Source organism: Laccaria bicolor, genomic scaffold (assembly GCF_000143565.1).
Source record: "Laccaria bicolor S238N-H82 LACBIscaffold_40 genomic scaffold, whole genome shotgun sequence".
Lineage (NCBI taxonomy): Eukaryota > Fungi > Basidiomycota > Agaricomycetes > Agaricales > Hydnangiaceae > Laccaria > Laccaria bicolor.
The window spans coordinates 185,050-207,343 of record NW_001889911.1 but is presented as its reverse complement, the minus strand read 5'-3'; the positions used below and the strand labels follow the sequence as shown (position 1 = coordinate 207,343).

Below are 22,294 nucleotides of genomic sequence, written 5' to 3'. Positions count from 1 at the left end.
GTGAATCGATTTCACGCAATAAGTTCCCATGTGCTCCAGTTTTGTCGTTGTCCGGCTCCTCATCGTCAATAAGATCATCTATAGGGGATATAAGTATCGTCAAATGAGGTGCGCATTCACTCACGGAGTAGTTCTTCGTCGGGATCATTATCGTCTTCTTCCACGTCGACAACAGCTTCTAAATCTACGAAGGTTGATGCCAACTGCGTCCTATAAGTGAGTTATTCTTCATGATGTAGGTAATGCAATTGGACTCACTTCTACTCGTCTTTTTTTGGGGGAACGAGTCTCCGACATTATCGATGTGAATAACTTGTGTACTTTAGGCGCTCAGTTTTGGCAAAGAGGAAACCGTTGTTTAGGAGAGGCATATCCGTTGATGTCGATGATTGAACGTCGTTCGGTGCGTCAAATCATTACTTCTAAATTATAAATACACTACTACATAATTATAGAGTCTACCCAGAAACATATGTGGAACGAGGAAGTAAGGAGGGAGAAACGGGAACGCGACAATGCCAGCAGGTATATATAGCGCTCGCTATTTAGGGCCAGCTGAAAGGCGTCATTCCGGCTGGCCCTAAACTTCAAGCACTATATAAGGCCACCTCTCACTTCAACGGCGGGCTTTTCCTTCTACTTCGCCTCAGCGCGCACCAACGACATGAGTTCTGTAGTAATAGATAAAACATGAAATGTATAATATCACCAAATTCATAAAAGAACGATGGAACTCCTTACAAAAAGTAACTAAAATATCTGGAAATGAACCAAACGAAGCAGTAAGTGTTTAAGGCATCTGACCGGCATTTGTTCATTGACAGTTCATCGTTTTGCAGGGCATGTTGCGCGGTTCAATCGATATATGTGCATTGAATAGCACTAAGGTGTTTACTCTACATATCATTCGTGTTTTGATGATTCATGGATATAGCAACGCAGTAGCAGCGTCTAATCGACGCAGTCGAATGTCCTCCAAACGGAGATGTTCCGAAGGATGAGTTGTGAACAGTGCATCGTCAAAATCTCGGAGAAGTCTTATAGAAGAGCGGCCTCGTCCGCGTGATAAAGCAACATACGCATTGAAATTCGACAGTGAACCCCCAGGTGGTGCAGCTATGTCGACGAACAGGATAAAAATTGTTTGCCCTTGCGATTTGAAGTCAGTAAACGCATAAGCAGGGGTGGTGGCTAGCTGTCGTCTGTGGACTCGGAAAGTACGACCCTTTGCGTCAGTAATAGTGAACCCCCTTTCCGATGGACATATAGGTAAAAGGCCTTTTCTCAAACCGTCGAATTGATAGGTGACATCCACATCAGGTTTGAACAAAACCAAAGATGGAGGGTATGATAAACGGATTGCGCCGTCCTCATCTGGCTCAATGCAGTTTTCTCGAGGGTCTAGTATGATTTCCTCAATCGTGCCTCTAGTGCCGTTTGCCAAGTCTTTGTCGGTTGACAGGTTCAGGGTGACCATGACTCGCATTCCCACTGCTATCTTAACTTCATCTGCTAAATTTCCACAAGGTTTTGTCTGCATGCCTGCGACCAGGACACGTCTTTCGATTGGCAACGGCGTACGTGCTATACCTTCTGTATCTTCAGCTGGACAGATGTACAATCGATTACCGGTACGAGCACAATGACGAGCAATAGCAGCTTTGTTCCACATTTCTCGAACCGCGTGTCGAGAAGTGACCAGTACGGCGTTATCCCATTTTTTGGAGGAAAACTCTTCATTATCGTTGTCGTCTTCAGTGATTATGAGTTTACGCACTTCTTTCAGGTCTTCTTCAGTACACTCCCCTTCCCTCAAGCGGTCTAACACGCCTTTCCACACTATGTCAGCGACTCGTTTCTGTTCTTTCAAAATCACAACTGTTTCGAACTGCTCGTACAGCAGTTTTCCAGTGGCTTGACGAAGTGGTTGTGAACCTGAGGCCACTGATGGATGGTACAAAGCACCAGATGGATTTGATACTGGAGGGAATTGATGAAAGTCACCAAACATAATGACGTTCAATCCCCCAAACGGCTTTGTCGCGTCACCTTCGCCATTTGCACCTCGAATGTACTCCACGACTTCGGCCAAGCAAGCTAAGACTACTTTGGTAAGCATCGAACATTCGTCAATGATCAAAGTTTTGACTCCAGGCATATTTCTTTTGCGTTTAGCAGCAGTGAGTGGTAGTGCATTCGATAGCCAATCGCTTGAACTAGGAGCGCGGATGCCAAGCGCGGCCCAAGAGTGTAACGTTTGCCCTCCTATGAGGCTGGCTGCGACACCCGACGTTGCCGTTTTAGCCAAAGCACTAGTGGCACCGTGTTCTGCAAATGTGTCGGAAATTGTTTTAATCACTAAAGATTTTCCCGTGCCTCCTTGACCTTGGACGATCATCAGCAATTGTGGAGGCTTACGACCTGCAAGATGGCAAAGAAGATTGTCTTCAACAATGTTATGCACTCTTCTTTGTTCTGCATTCAAGATTTCAAGTTCGGGCCGTTTTGAAGGTGAAATTTTCGGAGTGTCTTCCCTTAGAACTGCTTCTGAAACACTTTGACCAGGTCGAGTTGGAAGATGGTTTGGTACCGATTGATGGAACACGCATTCGTCTTGAGTGCGGACAATGGCCGTCAATTCCTGATCCCATTGAAGAAACTGCGTGAGATCATCCATTGTTGCCGTTTGTGCACCTTGACGATATACGGTTTCAACAGGCGAAGTTGGAAAAATTCCACTGGCGCCGGCGATCGCTAGGGCATCTATACCGAAGTTCTCAAGATGAGATGATACACGAGAAGCTTTGGCGTGTTCGACATCCCACTCCGTCAGTTCTGTCTCCTCGTCAGTTTCTACCGCTTGTTCTTGTAGTTGTACATCAACTTCACGCTGTGTGAGAAACCCTTCCTGCGTCGAATGATCTATCTGGTTTTTCGCCCCGTCCGAACATTCATGAAAATATTGAATGTTAGTGAGGATATTTTTAGTCCGTGGGGATGCACTGAGCATAAAATGTGAGAAGCTGTCCGCCCAAGTAATATGTGTTCCAAGCAAATCGGCTGATATCGAGCGCCAGGGTTTTAACAGGAGCAACACACTTGCCAGGTAGAAGTCTCGTTCGTCCATTTTGTCGCTCCTTGGGAACCAACGACCAATAAATTCGGGCATTGTTTCATGACCTTGAGCTCGCATAACCCTACATCTCGTCCCTTTACCCGAACCGTCTTTGTACGGAAACCTGTCGTGCGCAGTCCTTCCTCTTCGTACACCATCACCATTATCCTTTATTGATTTGAGTGGTTCGCCATCATAGGTGTCCAGACAGAAGTCAAGAAAGTTGTAAGATTCTAGGCCGTCACCACGAAAAGCGTAGTCTTTGAGCTGATCACGTATTGTAAAGTTGCCATCGATTATTTCGACTCTCACAGTATCGTCCTATGTTGGATTAGTCATTTTGATAATGACAAAAAAAATGACAACGTACGAGAACTTCTTCTCCTGCTTCTGTCCCAGGGCCTTGGGATGCATCTAATTGCATTGCGTTGTCAGGAAATGTTGCTGACCAATGGCTATTAAAACGTGAAAAAAACGTAGAGCGCACGGAAGATATGATGACTAACGTTTTCCTTTTCAAACCCGGAAACGTCTTTTTTAGTGCAGCTGCGGCGCTATCCCAAAAAATTGGAACGAAGTGGTGTGAGATATAACGATCTCCCCATCCCATGATATAGCTGATTACTTCAGGTGCACTAAACTCTTGATCGCGGCTAATGGAATTAACGCAACGGGTCAGCAACCTTTTATTTCTGTTGATGCTGTCGTGATCCTTTTTTTCCTGTAGGTTGTGAAAAGCAAGACGATTGGCTAGCACTGCAGAACTATTTTTTGAACGCGATTGTTTTTTTGAGGTGTACGTTGAAAGGTACCACGTAATATTCTTGGTCACAGGTGCATTTGTTATTAACTTGATGTCATGGTTGGCCCTTAACGCACGTAGTATCCACTTGTTCCAATTGTTCAGTTTTCCGCAGTATCGCTTTGGCCCCCAAGCGCCAGAAGGCTCGACCCATTCCATGCTGGAAAGAGGAAAGGGCGCTCGCCTTTTACAGATTTGGCGGTTCTTTACCATTTTGAGGCAAGTATCTGGGGTGCAGGAATGAAACTGAACAGCTCTAGCGATAGCTTTGTCCTTTGATTTGCACTTCTGAGCGTAATGATCATCTGCTGGATCTAAAGGCCGTGAAAAAGCGACACTTTTTTCCTTCGGCAAAGCCTTTATTTCAGCTTCATCAAGCTCGTCGATGTCTGCACTAATGCAGGTGCGTATAAATTCACAGACCCTGTCTCTGAATGCTTGACTTGTTAACAGTACCCTCATATCTTCCGCCGTAGGGCCCCCAACAAGCCACATTATAATATGAAGGTGAAGACTTCCCCGACCTTGAGCTTCGACAGAGCCAATGTACGCCTTCAGTTCCCCAACTATTCCAGGTCTTCGTTGTATCTTCTTGGCTCCTTTCCCAGCTGTTAATCCAAAAAGTTCCTCTAGAATGACCTGGATGACTAGATGAAAAAAGCGTGCTGATGCATAGGGATCTTTTGCAATCGTCGAATTACGCTCCTTTGAAGACGGGCCAACCAATGAATTAAACTTGTCCAAATCTATCCCGACGCCTGCCATAACTTGCGCTATGGGGTCTTGAGTATCGCTCGGATTGATAGTTATCCAAAGGTTGGGTGGGTTAAGTACCACCGTTGCACTCCATATCTTGGTTCTAATGCTTTTGTGAGACTCATCGGTGCCTTGGACGTTTGCTCGTACAGCAGTTATCTGCGAGCGAAGGGCTTGTACAGAAGGATTTGAGAAAGGTACACGACGAGCTTCTTCAGCACTCGCTTTCAGAAGATCGGCAGGCTTCAACATACGGATGGCAACTTCATTGTTCCGATACGCAGATCTTTGCATTTGCAACGCTGCGGAACGGCAGACCATTCTTTTCTGCATGACACCAAATACCTGGAAGACGAATTGAAGATCGTAGCGAAATCGTTTATCGTGATATTGGAGTGCCCAGTGTGAGTGAACTTCATAGGGTACAGTTTCCTTACGCCAAACTTCAAATCCGCCAGCACCGTATGGGAAAAGGACGGGAAATGATCCCAGGAGATGGTTAGGATTGCTTGGTCCGCCATCTGATCTCAAACCCGTTACTTCATCTTTACGTGCGTATTCATTGATAAAGGCACTAGATCTGTGTATCAGGAAAGAAGGGTTTTGATCTTCTTCAGATGCATTCGCAAAAGCATGAGACACAACGTCGCTATCTGTGACACCAGACCCAGAAATGTCGATCATGCCTGTGGCTTGCATCGGTATCACAGAGGCCGGAATATCTTCTTTTTATTTATTTATGATCAACACCTCAGTGGTCAAAGACTGTTCAGAAAACTTACCAGCTACGTCCAAATCTGTATCGTTGTCAAATGTAACAACGCCTGATGCAATGCCAAAAGCGTAATCTAAGTAGGCATGAGTTTCATCTATAATAATAACGAGAAGATATTCACAAACCTTCAGGGATATCAAGCTCCTCCTCAGGACGATCTTCATCATCTATTGGTACGTAACCATCCTGTTCTCGAGCTAATGCACCAACATCTGACGAATGCTTCACAGTTGACATAATCTCTCGTGGAACGCCAGTCTCTGGTAACTGGGAAAGTCGTTCTTCTGATATGACCATGTCGCGATAAAGGGGATTATTGGCCTTTAACCATTCCAAGGCCTGTCTAACACGATTCCGTCGGACGTACAACATTTCAGGCATCAAGGACGAAGGCACGTCTTTGGGCCCTACAAAGGTCACCCCGATAATTGATGATAATATAGAAGCAGGTGGAGGCATACATGGTCCTTGAACCATATCTTGAATTTCATCGCTGTCAAGGCGGTAGGTGGACACATTTCCTTTCAATCCACTGGCCATTTCTGACTTCCAATAACAGGCACGTTTGTCTTTGGGATACAGTTTCACAATGTAGGCCACTGGGTAATATTTTGCAATCAGGAGACGCTCAGGAAGGCTGAGAACTTTCAACACCCATGGGATATCACCGATCCACATGTTATTTGCAAGAGACAGAGGAGGTAGGGAGTTTTTCGACAACTTGTGATTGCACTGATCGCAGATAGTAGCAAATCCTGCAGCGTTAATACCTGCACGTTCAAGGAGCATTCCGTCTGTCAAATGGTGATGCAGATGGGGACGAGAAGGACGCAAATGATGGCGGAAGGGAATTTCATTGGGGACATATGTGACAACTTCATCGGCGCCAACCTCTCTAGCACATGACGCGCAAACGGCTGTGTTTAACGCTTCGTTACCAGTGCGCAACAAGAAATTTGAAATGCCTTCGTTCATTTGTTGTTCGGAGGGAAGATGGAGAAATCGGTTATCAAACTCTGGAGTCCAATCAACACCTGAGTTTTCTTGTGCAAGATCGGTAACTGAAGACCCAATTTGCATTTCTTGTTCTTGAAAACTGACCTCTCTTTGATTAGGTAGTTCGGTGTTTGTCCTTCTGCGTTTTGAGGGTCCAGCAACAGCAAAATCTGAATGTCTTTTACTGGGTAAAACACTGGATAACGACTTCCGCACATGTACCTGGTCTTCAATAGACAAAGAAGCGATAGCCTCCATGATTTGGGACCTATAACGAGGAGTTGCATGCAGAAGGCCATAACTTGCAAGGAGGATTTGAGAAGAATTATAGTTCTGAAGCTCCTTTGTGACCGAACTGACTGTCCATGATGCAGGAACTGCCTCGTCAATGTAGGTGGAGCCAGATAGACCCAGACGACGTGTTCTCAGATTGTTTAGAAGGTAAGTTTGATTTGTTGCCGATAAAGCAGTGGCAGCATTGATAAGAGTAGATCTCGTTTGGCGATCACGAGAAGGCAATGTTGGCAGTGGCCATGCCGTGATGATTTCTGAACGAGTATAGGGGGTAAGACATGAAGTTGCAGTGGACGTGTCCCACAAAGACAACTGAGATGTATCGGATTGCATAGTGATAAAATGAGATGTGAATGGGTAGAGTTTTTTTTTAGTGTTAACTTCTCAAGATCCGGTGATACTGTGTTATAAAATAGCGCATCACGCTGGTCTGGAAGAAAGCGTGCCTGTGAACCCGTTTAAGCGGGGCACCCATATCCGGTTGACTTGGACTTGGTGTTGCGCACTATCTTGCCCTAAGCTTGAAAAATGGATAGACTGACGATCAGGTTTATAATGATCATTGAGGTGGGATGAGGTGCGTTTTTGTGTTCAAGTATAAAAAAAAGATAAAAAATTCTTAGGCAGATGGAGAGTTGAGTTTGAGTGCTGTTCCCGAGCAGAGTTGGGAGTCAGAGGATAGGGGCAGGGAGATATAGAGGGAGGATTGGGGAGAAGAGTACACGCAAGCGTGGTGGTTCAACTTCTTGAGCAAAATGAGCTCTTACATTTGGACGTTTGGAGGAGGTGATCTATACACTTTTTTTCTTGTTCAACTGTATACAAATAAGAGTTTATAAGATAAGAAATTCACAAAACAATCAATCCTAAGAGCAAGAGATATAACGAAATGCAACCATGAGGGTTTGAAATAGAAAAAATGAGTCCAAGTTAACGTTCTACGACCTAATATAGTACAAAACAAAACCTTGCAACACGGTTTGGTTGGATTTGGCAGCAGTCTAGAGCGGTCTCTAACGCTTCGGCTGAAATAAAAGTGATATATGACCTTGGGGGCCAGTACGATGGAATTGCTTGGTTGGGTTTGGCAGCAGTCTAGAGCGGTCTCTAACGCTTCGGCTGAAATAAAAGTGATATATGACCTTGGGGGCCAGTACGATGGAATTGCTTGGTTGGGTTTGGCAGCAGTCTAGAGCGGTCTCTAACGCTTCGGCTGAAATAAAAGTGATATATGACCTTGGGGGCCAGTACGATGGATTTGCTTGGTTGGGTTTGGCAGCAGTCTAGAGCGGTCTCTAACGCTTCGGCTGAAATAAAAACGATATATGACCTTGGGGGCTAGTACGATGGATTTGCTTGGTTGGGTTTGGCAACAGTCTAGAGCGGTCTCTAACGCTTCGGCTGAAATAAAAACGATATATGACCTTGGGGGCTAGTACGATGGATTTGCTTGGTTGGGTTTGGCAGCCAGTCTAGAGCGGTCTCTAACGCTTCGGCTGAAATAAAAACGATATATGACCTTGGGGGACAGCACGACGGCTTACATAATTGGTTGGGTTATGGACCATGACTAGAGCAAGGTCTCTAACTGTTTGGCAAGTGCAACTAAATTTTTCAGTCACCTCCGGCATTGGGAACCTGCCAAGGGGGTCTTAAGAGCAGCCTTACCGAATGACAAAAATAGTCCAAAATTTTGGCCAACCCAATTTCTCATGGGAAAAACTTCAAAGAGGTGTTTTTGGACGTATTTTCACATCCCGAGTTCGAATCTGAAGTCAGAATGTCAAAATATTTAGTCCTTCCCGAGATATCAACTTGGTTGACTTTGGCTGTCCGCGACTGTAAGTACATCCGCTAGGGTCGGCATTACGACGCCAAGGCGCCGCGTCGGGGTGATGCTTGCCAGGCTATTCAAGGTACGCCCTTGTTTATCGCCCGAGTTGGGTAAGCGTCGGCTTGATGTTGATGGATGAGGACAACCATGTGCGTCTGGAGGCGTCGCCTCATGTCGAGGCGTGTGTGTGGGACTGTTCACTCGTGTCCCTATTTCGAGTCACTTCAACCGTTGTGGTAATTTTTAAACGCGTTGCCATTATGAATGGCGCGTCTGGTTGACGCGTTGTCTTCCATGTAAAAAGAAATGAAAGTTCTTTAAATGGAACGCAGAGAATAGGGGTTGCCGCGAATATACAGTAGTCATTTGTGCGTAGATTGTCGGAGTTGGATGCGGGCTGCGGAAGGGTATCGTCACGGACCAAAGTGGCAAACAATGGAGTAACTGGGCGCAACAGTCAACTTCGGGACATGTTGAATGTTGTTGACAACCTTGATGGCATTTGCTGAGTCATGTTGTTTGGTTGAAAACGCACAAACTGGGAATATTGATTTCCCTGTCTTCCCTTCTTTCCCTCCGCGATACCTTTGGAAAGGAAATCACATAGGAATCGATACCCAACCGCACAAGTCAAAGCATATTGACATGTCAGAAACATGGAGCGGCGGTGGCCTGAGCGTTGACCATCCCATGGCCACTGGCACATATGGCCCACTTGGGGGAACAATAAACACTTTGCAGCCTTATAATCCATCCTCCTTTTCTTCCGCTTTTGCCCAACTCGCCGATCTACCATACTCTCTATTTGATTCTGATATGCCTTTCAATGCGCGCACCTTTAAAGTCCAAGGGCCCTTTGGCTGGGGCATTACTCTATCCACTATGGTTCCGGGAGCACTTTCCCTCGCTTTTGCTGGACGCGCTCGGTCTGAGCCACCCGCCAACACGAACAACGACATGGACGTCAACAACGATCGACCACTTACTCGCTCGCAAAGTGAGTATCATTTTGATATACCCATGGATCATCCGGTGAGTGTTTCTGCTGGCACGTTAATGTACCTTTCTGATTCGTTGCAGTTCCCAACGCTGCAGGACCTTGGACTAAGCCAGCAATCATCACAGAGCATCCCATCCCAATCCCAACAATCACAAACAAATCCACCCGACCCAACACCTACATCAGACGAAGACGCAGAAGAGGGCACAGACGAGGACGCAGAGGCCGAACGAACAGAACGAAACCGGCGCTCACCTTCCTTGGTTCCCACAGAACTCGAAACACCAGAACATGAAGACGTTCTGAGAGATCTCCAAAGGCGCGGTGTCAAAGTGAAAGACTTTGCCTTCCTCCCCCGGCAGCCCAACGTCAAACCGGCGTTTGAGATCTTTGACCAGTTCCGCGGCATGGTCGAGTACGATTACCGCCTGCAGCAAATACCACGCGACAAACCTATCACGGGGAAAGTGCTTCGCCGGCTTATCACTATTGGGTGGCTTGACGAGGCAGAGGTTAGGAAGACGGTTGCGCAGATTGACTTGGACGAGCTGGAGAAGCATGATAACACGTTCCCCCCACATCCCTGGAAGTCGTACTCGTGGACGGATCCTCCAACGACAGAACAGAGGAAGCTGCTCTTGGAGCTGTATGCGATTTCTATATTGACGAGTGACCGGTATGCGAATAGGGCTGCGTCGGAGAGGGAGGCGGAGGCGGCGAATGAAAGGGACCGCATTATCACGATGGCGGCGCTGGACTTGAAGGCCAAGGAGGAGTGGGAAGAGGACGGGCGTATTGGTGATCCTCCCATACCGAAGATGCAGCCCGGTTTGGAGTTTGTGCCTGATTCGGAGGTGGTGAGGAAGCGTAGGGAGCAATATGGGAAGAGGAAGAAGGAGGGGGAGGAGGAGGTACCGCGTCCGGAGGGGAAGAAGAGGAAGATTACGAGGAATGAGGACGTCATTCGTCCCCCCTCTAATGCTGTTGCTGGCCCGTCGAACTATGCCCACACTACTGCGCCGATTCACGTCCCGTGCAAACAGTTCCCCGCCAAGCCTCCTCCCATGGGGTACCGTGGTGGACCACCTCGGTACGGGTCGCAAGGGCAAGCCACACCGTCGTCGACCAGTACGAGTGGGCAGGTCACACCGCCATCGACGCCGCCGCCGCCTCCTCCTCCGCCTTTTGAAGATGATGGGGAGCTGTATGAGGGGGAACCGCGGAATTCGTTGAGGAGGGTTAGGATAAGGCAGAAGAAGGCTCAGGCGTTGAGCAGGACCTTGACTTATAGACATTTTTAGTGGGGTCTTGACTCTTTAGTGGGAGTGGGAGGGACACTTGCTGTATGAGGATAACTTGAAGTGAGGGAATGTCGACATTCCGGAGCGCTGGTTTTTATTATTTCTATTTTTTTTTACTCTTTTACTGTTTGTATGATCGTCGTTGACAAGAAAAAATGTATTTGCGTGTACTGCAGCTTCCTTGAGCGTTTAGACTAATTGCTGTAAGTCTAATATTATGTAGTGCTCAGAAAATCTCTTGCAATCCAGTGAAATATGGCGGATGTAATATCTCCAGCATAGGTTCATCTCTGCACAACTGTGATGCATGTGATGTGCAACCGCCACACAACTCGGATGGCGAAGCGAGCCTTGCCCCCCGCAGAGTGCGGGTAATATGTAGTAAATAAGTCATAGAGTTCACAAGGGGCGTTATCTGTGTCCATATTTTTCACAGCGTTTGAGCACAACTTGTTTGAAATATGATATCGTTCCAACTTTTTTGAACCGATTTCACCGTTGACGCGTTGGTCGTGATGGAAACCAATACTGTGCCCAAGCTACGCGCGCTTCTCTCAAACAGGAAGTCCATGAAACGGATTTCAGCACCGCCATTTGCTGCCATGAGAAGAATCTGATGTGATGGATCAGTGTGTGATTATAGGCTGATACCGCAATTACAAGCTGATATCATATCGCACCTACATATTCTCCGTCGATTCTACCGTGCTATATCCCCAGGAAACCCCCCCTCTCCTCATCCCTCCAACGCACTCAACCACCGGCTGGTCTCTGGTGTTACATAAATAATGTCTTCCCGCAAATCAAAGCCTTTGCCAAAGTTCGAAATCGGTATGTATAGATTACGATTTTGGTTATTGATTGGTTGTTTCATCGGCATCCTAGGCGACGATTATCAGCTCTTGCACGCTATTGGAGAGGGTGCGTATGGAACTGTAGCTGCTGCCCTCCATAAGCCCTCGGGACGACAAGTGGCGATCAAAAAAGTGTTGCCATTCGATCATACGTTGTTTTGCTTGAGAACGCTGCGAGAACTCAAGCTGCTCAAGTTTTTCTCGGAGACATGCGTCAATGAAAATGCAAGCAAACCCCGCAAGGTTACGATTTTTCGTTGCTAATGTTCCTTGCAGATCATCTCCATCTTGGATATCATCAAGCCGCCTACTTTGGAGTCGTTCACGGAAATCTACTGCAAGTATCCCCTTCGCCTCTTACCCTACTTCACATGCTAATCCCAGTCACTAGTCATCCAAGAGTTGATGCAAACGGACCTACACCGTGTCATCCGCACACAACACCTCACCGACGACCACTGCCAGGCAACTATGAATCCCCCTCATCGATCGTACTTATAAATTCTGATCAACCCATAGTACTTCGTCTACCAAACCCTCCGCGCGCTCAAATCCATCCATAGCGCCGACATCGTCCACCGCGACCTCAAACCCGCCAATCTCCTCCTCAACGCCAACTGCGACCTCAAGGTCTGCGATTTCGGTCTAGCCCGGAGCGTAAAGACCAGCGTCGTGGGCGGTAAAGAGGTCGGCATCATGACGGAGTACGTCGCGACGAGGTGGTACCGTGCGCCCGAGATCATGCTTTCTTTCAAGATGTACACAAAGGTACCTACCTACCCCCTTCCTCATCTCATCTCAACTGCCCTTGGTTGCTTACTGCGCGCTCCCCACAGGCAATCGACATCTGGGCCGTAGGCTGCATCCTCGCAGAACTCTTAACAGGAAGACCACTCTTCCCGGGACGGGACTACAGCCACCAGCTCGACCTCATCCTAGACGTCATCGGCACCCCGAGCCTGGACGAGTTTTACGCCATCACGTCCCGGCGATCGCGGGACTACATCCGCGCGTTGCCTATCCGGAAACGCCGCTCTTGGGAGTCCTTGTTCCCGCATGCGTCCAAGGAGGCTATTGATTTTTTGGCAAAGACTTTGGTGGGTTCCCCTTCCCCCTCCCCCTTTTGTGGGCGTTGATCAATTGATGCTTTGTCGTGCAGACCTTTGACCCGAAGAAGAGGATGACGGTGGATGAGGCGCTTGAGCATCCTTACCTCACTGCATACGTGAGCCCTGTTGTTCTCATAAATGAAAAAATGCCAAATTCGACTGACGAAACCATGACAGCACGATCCTGAAGACGAACCGACCGTTCAACCTCTCAGCCCGTCCTACTTCGAGTTCGACTGTAAGTCGTACCCCACCCTTGTCCTTCCTCGCTCAGCTGATTCTTTTTTCTGGGCAGTGCACAAGGATGACTTGAGCAAGGATCAACTAAAGGGTACGTATTTCTGAATTGTGTGTGCCCCTTCGCTGCATACTCAACTGTGACAATTTTCTTTTCTTTTAGAACTCCTCTACGAAGAAGTCCTTTCCTTTGTTCCTTCGATCTAAGCAAGATACCAACCAAGCCACTATACCAAGAGGAGAGTATCAAGGAAATCTCAGAGCCAGAATGTATATAAAAAGTTAAAGGACGATAATATAAATATATTGGATGTGGTGATGACGTACGAATGGATTATTGGATCGTTCTTTGATTCCCATTGTTTGAGCAAACCAGACGGTTACGTTTGATACCAATTCCCAGAGCGCTTGACCTGATCATAGATGCTTGACCTGATCATATATTGTTCGTTATGAAGCAAACTACGAAGTCGGAGAGAAAACAAAATAGCTCTATGCTACCTCCACAACGATTCCCTCCAACTTTTCCGCGTTTGCGGGATCCATAACGTCAACACCCATTTCCTCCACTACAACAACATACGAGCGTCAGCGTCAAATCAAAACGGGTTCGCTAGAAGGCATACCAGCAATCTGCTTGATCGGGCCCTTGAACCACTTCCTAGCGCTGAGAAGCCAAAACCCAACACTGTAGATGATGACGATCCCCACCGCCACAATGGAATAGTTAAAGGTCTGTGAATTCACGGGCTGCGCAGGAACAAATTTAGAATCAAGTTGGAGTCAAGCTACACGTGGGAACCTCACATTGACGGAAGGCAGAATAAAAGCGATGGAGATGAAGGCAATCCAGATGACGGCAGTCGCAGCGACTGGATAGGAGAATTTTCCGAGATGAAAGGGACCTCGAACGAATTGATCTCTGTATATGACGCGCAGCGCAATAGGAATTCCTGTCGCTTGGCATTAAGTTACAATCGGTTGCGTGTACAATGCAGAATGTACCATAGGAGATGTACAACCCAATGGTGGCGATTGAGGTGGCTGCCGCAAATGCCACGGAGCTTCCTAGGCTAGGTAAACCAAGGATGAAACTAAGGGTGCATGCAAGCCATACTGACCGGCAGGTAAGTTGACATCCAATACATAAGGGTTGAAACGGAACCTGTTCTAATAGGTGACTTCCACCTTTGGTTAACCTTACTGAAGAACTTGTGTCCTGGGATACCACCATCGCGGGCAAAGGCGTACATCATTCGCGAATTGGATGTGATCGAAAATGTCCTAGGTTCATCGTTAAATCTGCGTAGAGCAGCAGGTCAAACGAAAGACGAACCCGCAGAAATACATAGCCCCAATGACGATTACCTGGATAGAGTATATGCCTCAGATGTCAGATGTTTTTTGTAAAGCCAAGAGTCCACACCATGAGAACTTTAGCTCCCCTCTCCCCGACTGTATCTAAGAAGATTTGGGTTACCGGCTGCCCAGTCGGCGAAGCCAACGTCGTCCCCAAGTCCTGGATCGAAAACAGTAGACCAAGGATCAGGAACCAGCCAAGAACAGCGGAGACTCCAAGGGACATGATGATTCCAATACTCCCCGACATTGCTGCGTTGCGCGTTTCTTCTGTCATCTAGAAGCACGAATCTGGTGAATGTTTCGTTGGCGAAGACGGGAGTCTCACATGAGCACTTGCATCGTAACCTACAATTGTGATAGATTAGTATTCATCCATAGGGATATACGACAACTCCCACCAGTGAGGGTGTACTACCAAATGAAAAGTAAGAAGTGGTTTTACAAACCGTCAAACCGAGACTTACTTGAGCCATTAATACCTAAATAGTAGAATCAGTTCCGTACTCTTGAAAACTCAGAGAGAAAAAGGAAATACCCCAATGATGACCACGTATGCGTGGCTTGCCCTGTCTCCCCATCCTTGTCCAGGTGGTCCCGTGCCGTCAATAAATGTCTGAAAGACAAATTTTGCCGATTGGTGTTTGGGAGCTTTCGCCAAAATAGCAATAACCAGTGAGGTGGTACCAAGGGCGTGCCACCAGACTGATACATTATTTAGGTAGTGCAGTATATGAACTCCGAAAGTGTTCGTCAGGCCTTGCGAGAACAAGACAGCAGCGTAGATTCCTAGACAAAAGTTAGTTTGAGCAGATGTCATAAGTGTTTAATGTACCAATGGTTGTCTTCGGCGTAGGAACAAAGCTTGTGTTTAGCGTACATACGGTTGAGATGAAAGTCGCGCATGCGAAGCTTTGTGGCATTAACAACGCAGTTGGCGTATACTTGAATAACAGCCTTACCTGATTCCAGTCGTAATCGCGACTTGTCCAAGCAGATTGAACCATCCTAAGTTGAGAGGAATGTTACGAAGCGATGAAGGGAATAGGACTACGAACCTGTAATCCAAGACGCAAGGGGGGCGTTTCCCTTCCGTGATAGCATTGCCGACCAGAAGTACGGACCTCCCGAAGTTGGGTGAGCGCTGCGTAAATTTCTTTAGATGGGTTTGCTTCTCTGTTGTTCTTCAATGTCATACCTGCATATCTCTGCAGGTCGTGAGGCCACGGCCACAAGCGAGGCAAAGCGTACTCACCAGCCATGGAGAGCCCCACAGACATCGTGAAGAAACCTAAAAATTATGAGCTTTCTATGCAAGGCTCAGCCACATTATCCTACAAACAACAACCCATCCCCACACCATGACTACCGGCCCTCCAGTATTCTATGCACGATTGAGTAGAAGAACTGAAAACCACAGAGTTTACTCACCAGGCCATAGAGAAATAAAGATGGGATGCCAGTAATGACAGAAATGATCGAGAACGAAACCTGCCAAATCGGTTACCCTGTAGCAAGAACACCGCAGATGCATACCCCGAAGTTCTAACAATACTCGTCAGGGTTGCGTTGGCCAGCTACTGTGTCAAAACGTACCTGCATAAGCCCTAACTCCCGTCTATAACAGAGGGCTGCTCAGATTTTGGGTACATCGCAGAATTATGAACACACTTACTTTAACTCCTGCTTATAACCCATCCGCGCGAGCTCGGCTTCGTCCTTCTGTAGAGAGTGCCCTCCAGGCTTGCTGATTGAAGCTGAATCAGACATGGCTTCACGGATCTAGTCAAGCAATACGAGTTAGAAGAAAGGCGATAAGGAAATTCAACTCCAAGAAATATGGGAGTTGGGTAAAATCGAGTTTCCAGTGCCGTGGGGAACAGATTACGAATTGGTTGGCGTAGCACCCCTGCAAGCATGGAAAGTTGTTAAGCGGCTTTTGGGTGGTTCTTATCAGTAACACGCAGAGGCCTTATCTATGTTCGGCGATTGGAGAGCTAAATTAAGCAGCCGCATATTATAACCGCCGAAGCAATGTTATCATTTGAACGAATTCTTTTCGATAAATGCACAGACACGTAGAGCGTACACGAAATTCGGAGCTATCTGTGGTTCTTGGCATCGGTAGTTTCGCTACAAGACGTGTGACTCCGAACCTTAGAATGAGAACACGTCAATCTGTGAAATCTTTTCGTCCCCTTGCGAATTTTCAACCTAGCATAGGTTGCACAAATAAGCCAAATAGAATGGTGGGTACAATTGAAAACTAACTTTCAAACCAAGAATCCGCTCTTGGTCAATCATATACGCATCATAATCTCCGGTCAGCGTCCGCCTCGACATGAAGTACGGCAATGTGGACTCGACGTCGCTCTTAAAGATGTCGTTGGCCGCGAGTACGGTCGGAGTCGTCCACACCTGTTGCGTAATTCCGGGCTGGAAGCTAAACTGCTGGGGTTGCGAGGGGTGGAAATTAAAATCAAAGACTTGAACACAACCATCTTTAGATGGGCAGACGACCCGTTGTCCTTGAACGTATCTGAATGTATTCCGGTCAGCGAGAAATAGTAGCCACGAGGGAAGCAGTCTTAACCGTAGCCATGAATATTGAGTCGCTTGATCCAAAAATCTGGTGTTCTTCGGGCCCCATTCAGACCATGGGACAACGGGTGTGTTAGTTAGCCTGCCACGTTTGTAATCTTCCATATAGTTCAGAAAGACTTGGTTGCGTATGAAAAGCGTATAATCTGTGCGTATGAAGTGTCTGACGGTGACATACTGGATAGTCATGACGTGCAGCCGGGATTCCTTCAAGGTGGAGAAGGATTTGGTGGATGCTTCACCAAAAAAAGGCTCGCAGTGAGTCGAGAATTGGTGTACAGCGGCGTACTCGTTGAGTTCCGGCATAAGCAGCGTCGCCACATGGGTCGGACCATTCTCCGAATCTAAGTCTTCAAAGGAAAAGATGTGGACCAATCCACTGTCCCGAAGTGAGGTGGCAATGAAGGAGCGAGAGTCGATAAATGAAAAGCTAAATGTTTGTTCTGGTAGGGGATGCACATTTGAGTCCTGTGGTTTTCAGTGAATGGCTAGCTACTCGAGACTGATTTCGTCACTTACAAATATGAGGTTGCCCTTCATCCAATTCCAAATAAGAAGTCGAGACCTTTCAGCGCCAGTGGAGATAAAAACAGCAAACACGTCTCCAGCTAGTTGTGTCAACACTCTGTAGAAGGAATTCCCCCAAACAGAACTTTGTGTAACATCGAAAGATATTATTGGCCGTGCTGCTGATGGATGGACTTCACGGGTCGATATGGTGCGGACGTGGACGGATGCCATTCGGTTTGGAGACAATTGTTGCCTTTTCCCAGAAATGTCAGTGGAAAGAAGTGCATACCAAGCAGTATTGAGACACACCTATCATCAGGCTTGAGAAAGATAATCACATCCTGGGTAGGATCAAGTGCAAAGTCTCCCGGTATCATCGAGAGATTCTCGTTGCAAACAGTTCGACCTTCTCCGGTGGCTGAGGGGAGTTCCAGCACCAAGATATTGCCATGGATATCCACTTTAACGAAATAGCCATCGACCAATTCATAACTGTTGCATGAGCCTTGCACACGTATACTTGTTTTGCTCTTCCAGTTCAATGTTCTCCACCCCTTCCGTAGCCTCCGAAGCTTGGACAGGTGGTCAGCGTAAGCCACAGTTTTGTCTCCCTGATGTGGCACAAGGCAATCCATTGCTACCTCAATAGTATACTGAAGTATGGATTCTGTGGCAATGACTCGGTTGAGATGTTGGCATACCTGTCACAAAACGGTGAAGTCAGAGATGAAGAAAAAGTTATCTAGCTGCTCACTGAACGACATCGAAGCAATTGGCGATAATCCAGACTTGCTAGTATCTGAATGATAATCTCGCTCGGTAAAACGTCCAATAGGCATGGATATATGGTGTTCTTCATCGGTTATCGTAAGTTTTGCTGAGCAAGTTCCAAAGTGAACATCGATGCGTTGTTCGGCCCGGCTGGGGCTTGGTGACCCAATCCGGTAATCCGATCTCTTTTTCACTGTTGGTTTAAGGTTATACACAAGTTATACACATGATTAGTAGTGTGCACAAAATAATCAACGTGGTGTGATTCTTGAGCTTGAGGCGTCAAGCTTCTAAGATTCACATCGGACGCTAACCTGAAGTTTTGAAGGCAAAGCGAAAGCGTGAACTAGGTATTCTGGAAGTCATATGGGGTGATGGGTTTGTATTAGAAGTGACCGTAATAAGTACTACCTTTAAACTGGCGGAGAGACGTACGGCCGCTTCCCAGTGAACAGCCGTGATCATGATCCTCAAGAAGTTGACCGCCATGGGTGTCGACCACTTCTCTGTGTTATAGTCGAATGCATTGCACCTATATTAGAAAGTGATTATGAAAGGCTAAGACTGTTGGTTGATGGCGGTGAGTGGTTTGTGATAGGGGAGCTGCTTCCAACTGGTTGGATTGTGCAATTTTCGAATAGATAATATATGAATTAAACCGCACAACCTTCAGGACAACGAAACATATACCAATTGAATTACATCACCTTCATTTGTCCCCGACACCTGGTCTTCGCCTAAACATCCGTGCAACTTTGCTTGTGACCCTTTCCACCCCGATGCCGATCCCAACGAGAACGGCTAGATCAACAGCCAAAACCGATAGGACGCCAGCCATAAATCGTGGAGCGAATACTTTCCACACCATCAAGTGCCGTCTCAATATCGCGGCGCTGACAGCAGTCCCAAGCATTAGTGTCGTATAGTAGATCATCATGCCCAAAGCTGCGAGTGTGCTTTCACCCTTCACTTGAACATCCGGTTTTTCTTCAGACCCACCCTCTGCTAGTGGAGCGCGATTCCAGAGAGCCAGCAGCGGAGCGGCCAAGGCCATAAGAAATAGGGGGCCAAAGGAGTTGGCTACGACAGTTAGGGGAGAGAACGGATATGTGACAGTTGATGTCAGAAGGAAAGCGGACTTCCATTGGATTGAGGAGATAATTGCTTGATGACCTGTTCCATAGAACACATGGAGGCCAAGAAGGGCAAGTGGGATAATATCTGTGAACTTGATTGGGGGCGATTGGCCAACGGAAGCCGTAGGATCCAGAATCGTGGAGGGAACTGAAGCTTCGAAGGCGGCCGCGATGATCTGAACATCGCGAACACTATCTAGCACCTCTAGATATGCTAGCACCGCCACCACTGCAAGAACCAAAACGAGTTGGCCTGTAATTTGGGTGGTGATATAAACGATAACGAGAGAGACTGTCCAAAACAAGAGATAAGGCGCCCCGAATGCATTGGCAAATCCCATGATTTTAATCTGACGTTTCTCTCCTTGAGTGGGCTCCTGAACTTCAACATTCAGGCACACGGGAACAAGCCACCAAAAGCCGCCACCGACGATTAAGATCCAGCCAAAAGTGAACCTTGCTATCCATGTTCTTCCGACTCGTAACAGGGTTGTCCAATTGCTTCCCAGAATGTCAGCAGAATCTGCCCATTCCAGGATCCAGTATGCCGAGCCAGCCAGGAGAGATGGCATCAATATGAGGGGCAGATACATCTTCGCCAGGCCCATTTCAGAGCGTGTGATGCGTAGGAAACGCCAAATCATCCATGGTAGAGCCAAGCTTGCCGGGATGATTAGATACAACGCGGTTAAAGGAGGCGATGGGATGGACGAAGAGGCGAAAAACGTAACGTGACAATAGGGTTGTTGCTCCTCTCTGCAGATGGTGCTGATTGCTATGAGGCGGACACAGACAGCTAACAGAAGAGAGAAGCCGAGAATGCGGTGCCGGAGGCGAGAGGTTGGGGCCGTAAAGCCGGTAATGGCTTTAGGCACAGTGGATGAGACGATGAGGACATGGACGATCCTGTCCTCCCAGAACGTGAACGAGTTGGAGAAGTACGCTACAGTGTGTAAGATGAGGATTACTGGGGTCGCCTTTAGAGTTTCCCATGTTATCGTCGGCGGGGATGATACAATCAAGACCATGCAGGATATTAGGGACGTTGTGAACAGGGCGAAATCGAAAGCGCCAAAGCCCGGGAAGTACGAGGAAAAGGCAAGAGAGACGGCAATCCCAACTGCAGCACCTCCAGCCGCACCACGAAGTAAGAGTGGTAACTGGGCAGCTAACCAATCATCCCATCCATGTTTCGAGGCAGATAGACCTGAGTAAACAGACCATGCTGCACATATGCCCATACCGATGAGCACTAAACCCAAGCTCATGAGAACGGGGTTGAATTGAGCCCATATCGCCCGACATGCTCCAAGAGCTACCCTGTTATAGTTCGTCAATGTGATAAGTTTCGCCGCATCACGTAGAGTTTTCGCTTGTGTAGAACTCCAGGACGATTCCAGACTGAGCCAAGCGTCATCTAGCTCCCCGCCAGAAGGACTGGAGCGGTAGGTGTCGAGATATCTTTTGATTTGCCTTGAGTTGAGCTCAAGGGCCTGCTCGAGCATTTTTCCCTCATCGCGCCAGAAAATTTCCGGAATAACGGTCCCCAAATTATTATAAGGGATGGGAAGCCCAAGGATAAGAGAGAGTGTCGGAAGGATATCAATCTGTTGAACAGATCGATGGGGAGCTGACATTGCTGGAAACGTCTTGTACTGTAGAAGACCAGATGGAAGTGGCGATGACGTTACAGTGAGAGCAGGTCCCTTACTGAATACCCAAAGTGCCGAAGATGTTTCCAATGTACCATCACCTCCATGGTCGCCAGAACGATCCATTCCGTGATCACCAAGAACAACTAGGAGTGTGTCATCCTCCAAGAGGGAAACGACACTCTCCAGAACATGGTTCATCTGTCGCAGCTTTGCTTTCATACTTGGATGGTCAGGACCGACACGATGACCGACATGATCAACGCCAAGGAAGTGACCAATTAAAAAGTCAAAAGGCTTCGATTTGTCCTCTAGAAGCGGGAAGAGGTGTTTAATGACACCTTCGTCGACACTGTGCAGATCTTCAACATTGAAGGAATCAAATGGGAACGTCATATTCTGTTCGAAGGTGTCAGGAAAGACCGACATCCACGTGTCATCCCCCATGAATGCCACCTTGCTTCAAACATCGTCAGTGCAGTCCCAATAGTTGAAGTAAGGCTTACTTTTTTTCCTGATGTTTGGAGTTGCCTCAGTATCGAATCCTCCATTATAGAGGAACCCCCAAAATTATTCCCAATATCCACGAAAGTTGGGAGAGAGCCTGTAGTAAGGCCCTTGATTCGTTGTAATGTCGTGGTTGGCGGATCCGCATAGGCGTTAAAAATAAAAGACCTTTCCGGGTGGAGCGCTGTGAGCTCTTGCGGCAGCGTCAATACGTTGTGGTGAAATGGAGAAGGGGGAGAGGGAGCGTTCGGAGCCACAAAGTCGAACCGGAGGGCGTCGATAATGAGAAAAACGGCCCGTCGGTGTGAAGCAGGCAAGGTGCAAGGCTCATTTGAACAATTGGAAGTTTCCGATAACGATAAACGAGTCAAGAGAAACCCTCTTGTAAAAAGATAAATCCCGGCGAGATTTACGAGGCAAATCCACAAAAGAATGGCGAGGCGGCTAGATGTCATCTTGCCACGTTTCGGTAGAGCCGGAACCTTGCTCAAAGAGAACCTCGCGTTCAAGGTGATAATCCTTCCTATTAAGAAAAGTCAGAAAGTTATTCGTCGGTTTTCAAGTTGACGTTTAACCACCTCTTCTAAGTAACTTGTTGGGCCTTGTAAAGTAAATTGAAATAGCGGACGAACTTGAAGACGCGTGATCCTGGATCTGCGCGCTGAAGGAAGGGATCGATACACGG

The 22,294-nt window shown here is 47.4% G+C and overlaps 5 protein-coding genes across 5 annotated transcripts; 2 read left to right on the top strand and 3 right to left on the bottom strand.

Moving 5' to 3' along the window:
• Positions 1 to 9,652: 9,652 nt before the first annotated feature.
• LACBIDRAFT_295416 (proline-rich protein) lies at positions 9,653 to 11,038 on the top strand. The gene is given in 2 exon segments (XM_001886849.1): positions 9,653 to 10,877; positions 10,897 to 11,038. 1 exon segment carries the CDS (start codon positions 9,980 to 9,982, stop codon positions 10,871 to 10,873), a length of 894 nt encoding a protein of 297 aa, XP_001886884.1. The 5' UTR covers positions 9,653 to 9,979; the 3' UTR covers positions 10,874 to 10,877; positions 10,897 to 11,038.
• A 506-nt stretch (positions 11,039 to 11,544) lies between these two features.
• Positions 11,545 to 13,394, top strand: LACBIDRAFT_174940 (uncharacterized protein). The gene is made up of 10 exons (XM_001886848.1): positions 11,545 to 11,706; positions 11,761 to 11,952; positions 12,004 to 12,064; positions 12,119 to 12,192; positions 12,247 to 12,495; positions 12,564 to 12,824; positions 12,887 to 12,952; positions 13,014 to 13,074; positions 13,132 to 13,167; positions 13,237 to 13,394. The coding sequence occupies exons 1-10, from the start codon at positions 11,662 to 11,664 to the stop codon at positions 13,278 to 13,280; spliced, it is 1,089 nt and encodes a 362-aa protein (XP_001886883.1). The 5' UTR covers positions 11,545 to 11,661; the 3' UTR covers positions 13,281 to 13,394.
• Positions 13,395 to 13,565: 171 nt separating this feature from the next.
• On the bottom strand, positions 13,566 to 16,202 carry LACBIDRAFT_191715 (APC amino acid permease; the record flags this gene model as incomplete). Its single annotated transcript, XM_001886782.1, has 21 exons — positions 13,566 to 13,642; positions 13,700 to 13,823; positions 13,881 to 14,026; positions 14,079 to 14,189; positions 14,239 to 14,357; positions 14,410 to 14,441; positions 14,500 to 14,709; positions 14,761 to 14,780; positions 14,834 to 14,846; positions 14,900 to 14,914; positions 14,971 to 15,221; positions 15,268 to 15,344; positions 15,395 to 15,440; positions 15,491 to 15,576; positions 15,631 to 15,640; positions 15,688 to 15,723; positions 15,771 to 15,816; positions 15,864 to 15,923; positions 15,969 to 15,977; positions 16,029 to 16,050; positions 16,108 to 16,202. 21 exons carry the CDS (start codon positions 16,200 to 16,202, stop codon positions 13,566 to 13,568), a joined length of 1,605 nt encoding a protein of 534 aa, XP_001886817.1.
• A 387-nt stretch (positions 16,203 to 16,589) lies between these two features.
• On the bottom strand, positions 16,590 to 18,402 carry LACBIDRAFT_309454 (uncharacterized protein; the record flags this gene model as incomplete). Its single annotated transcript, XM_001886781.1, has 6 exons — positions 16,590 to 16,646; positions 16,704 to 16,971; positions 17,026 to 17,501; positions 17,553 to 17,796; positions 17,853 to 18,244; positions 18,298 to 18,402. 6 exons carry the CDS (start codon positions 18,400 to 18,402, stop codon positions 16,590 to 16,592), a joined length of 1,542 nt encoding a protein of 513 aa, XP_001886816.1.
• A 651-nt stretch (positions 18,403 to 19,053) lies between these two features.
• On the bottom strand, positions 19,054 to 22,043 carry LACBIDRAFT_151061 (uncharacterized protein; the record flags this gene model as incomplete). Its single annotated transcript, XM_001886780.1, has 3 exons — positions 19,054 to 20,867; positions 20,889 to 21,558; positions 21,609 to 22,043. Coding segments are annotated over 3 exons (2,919 nt in total), but the record flags the coding sequence as incomplete, so codon positions are not given.
• Positions 22,044 to 22,294: the final 251 nt, after the last annotated feature.

Coding starts and splice junctions, on each gene's coding strand:
- LACBIDRAFT_295416 (XM_001886849.1), top strand. CDS start 9,980: ATGGTCGAGTACGATTACCGCCTGCAGCAAATACCACGCGACAAACCT.
- LACBIDRAFT_174940 (XM_001886848.1), top strand. CDS start 11,662: ATGTCTTCCCGCAAATCAAAGCCTTTGCCAAAGTTCGAAATCGGT. Junction 11,707..11,760: donor TGCCAAAGTTCGAAATCGGT/ATGTATAGATTA, acceptor GGCATCCTAGGC/GACGATTATCAGCTCTTGCA. Junction 12,825..12,886: donor ATTTTTTGGCAAAGACTTTG/GTGGGTTCCCCT, acceptor TTTGTCGTGCAG/ACCTTTGACCCGAAGAAGAG.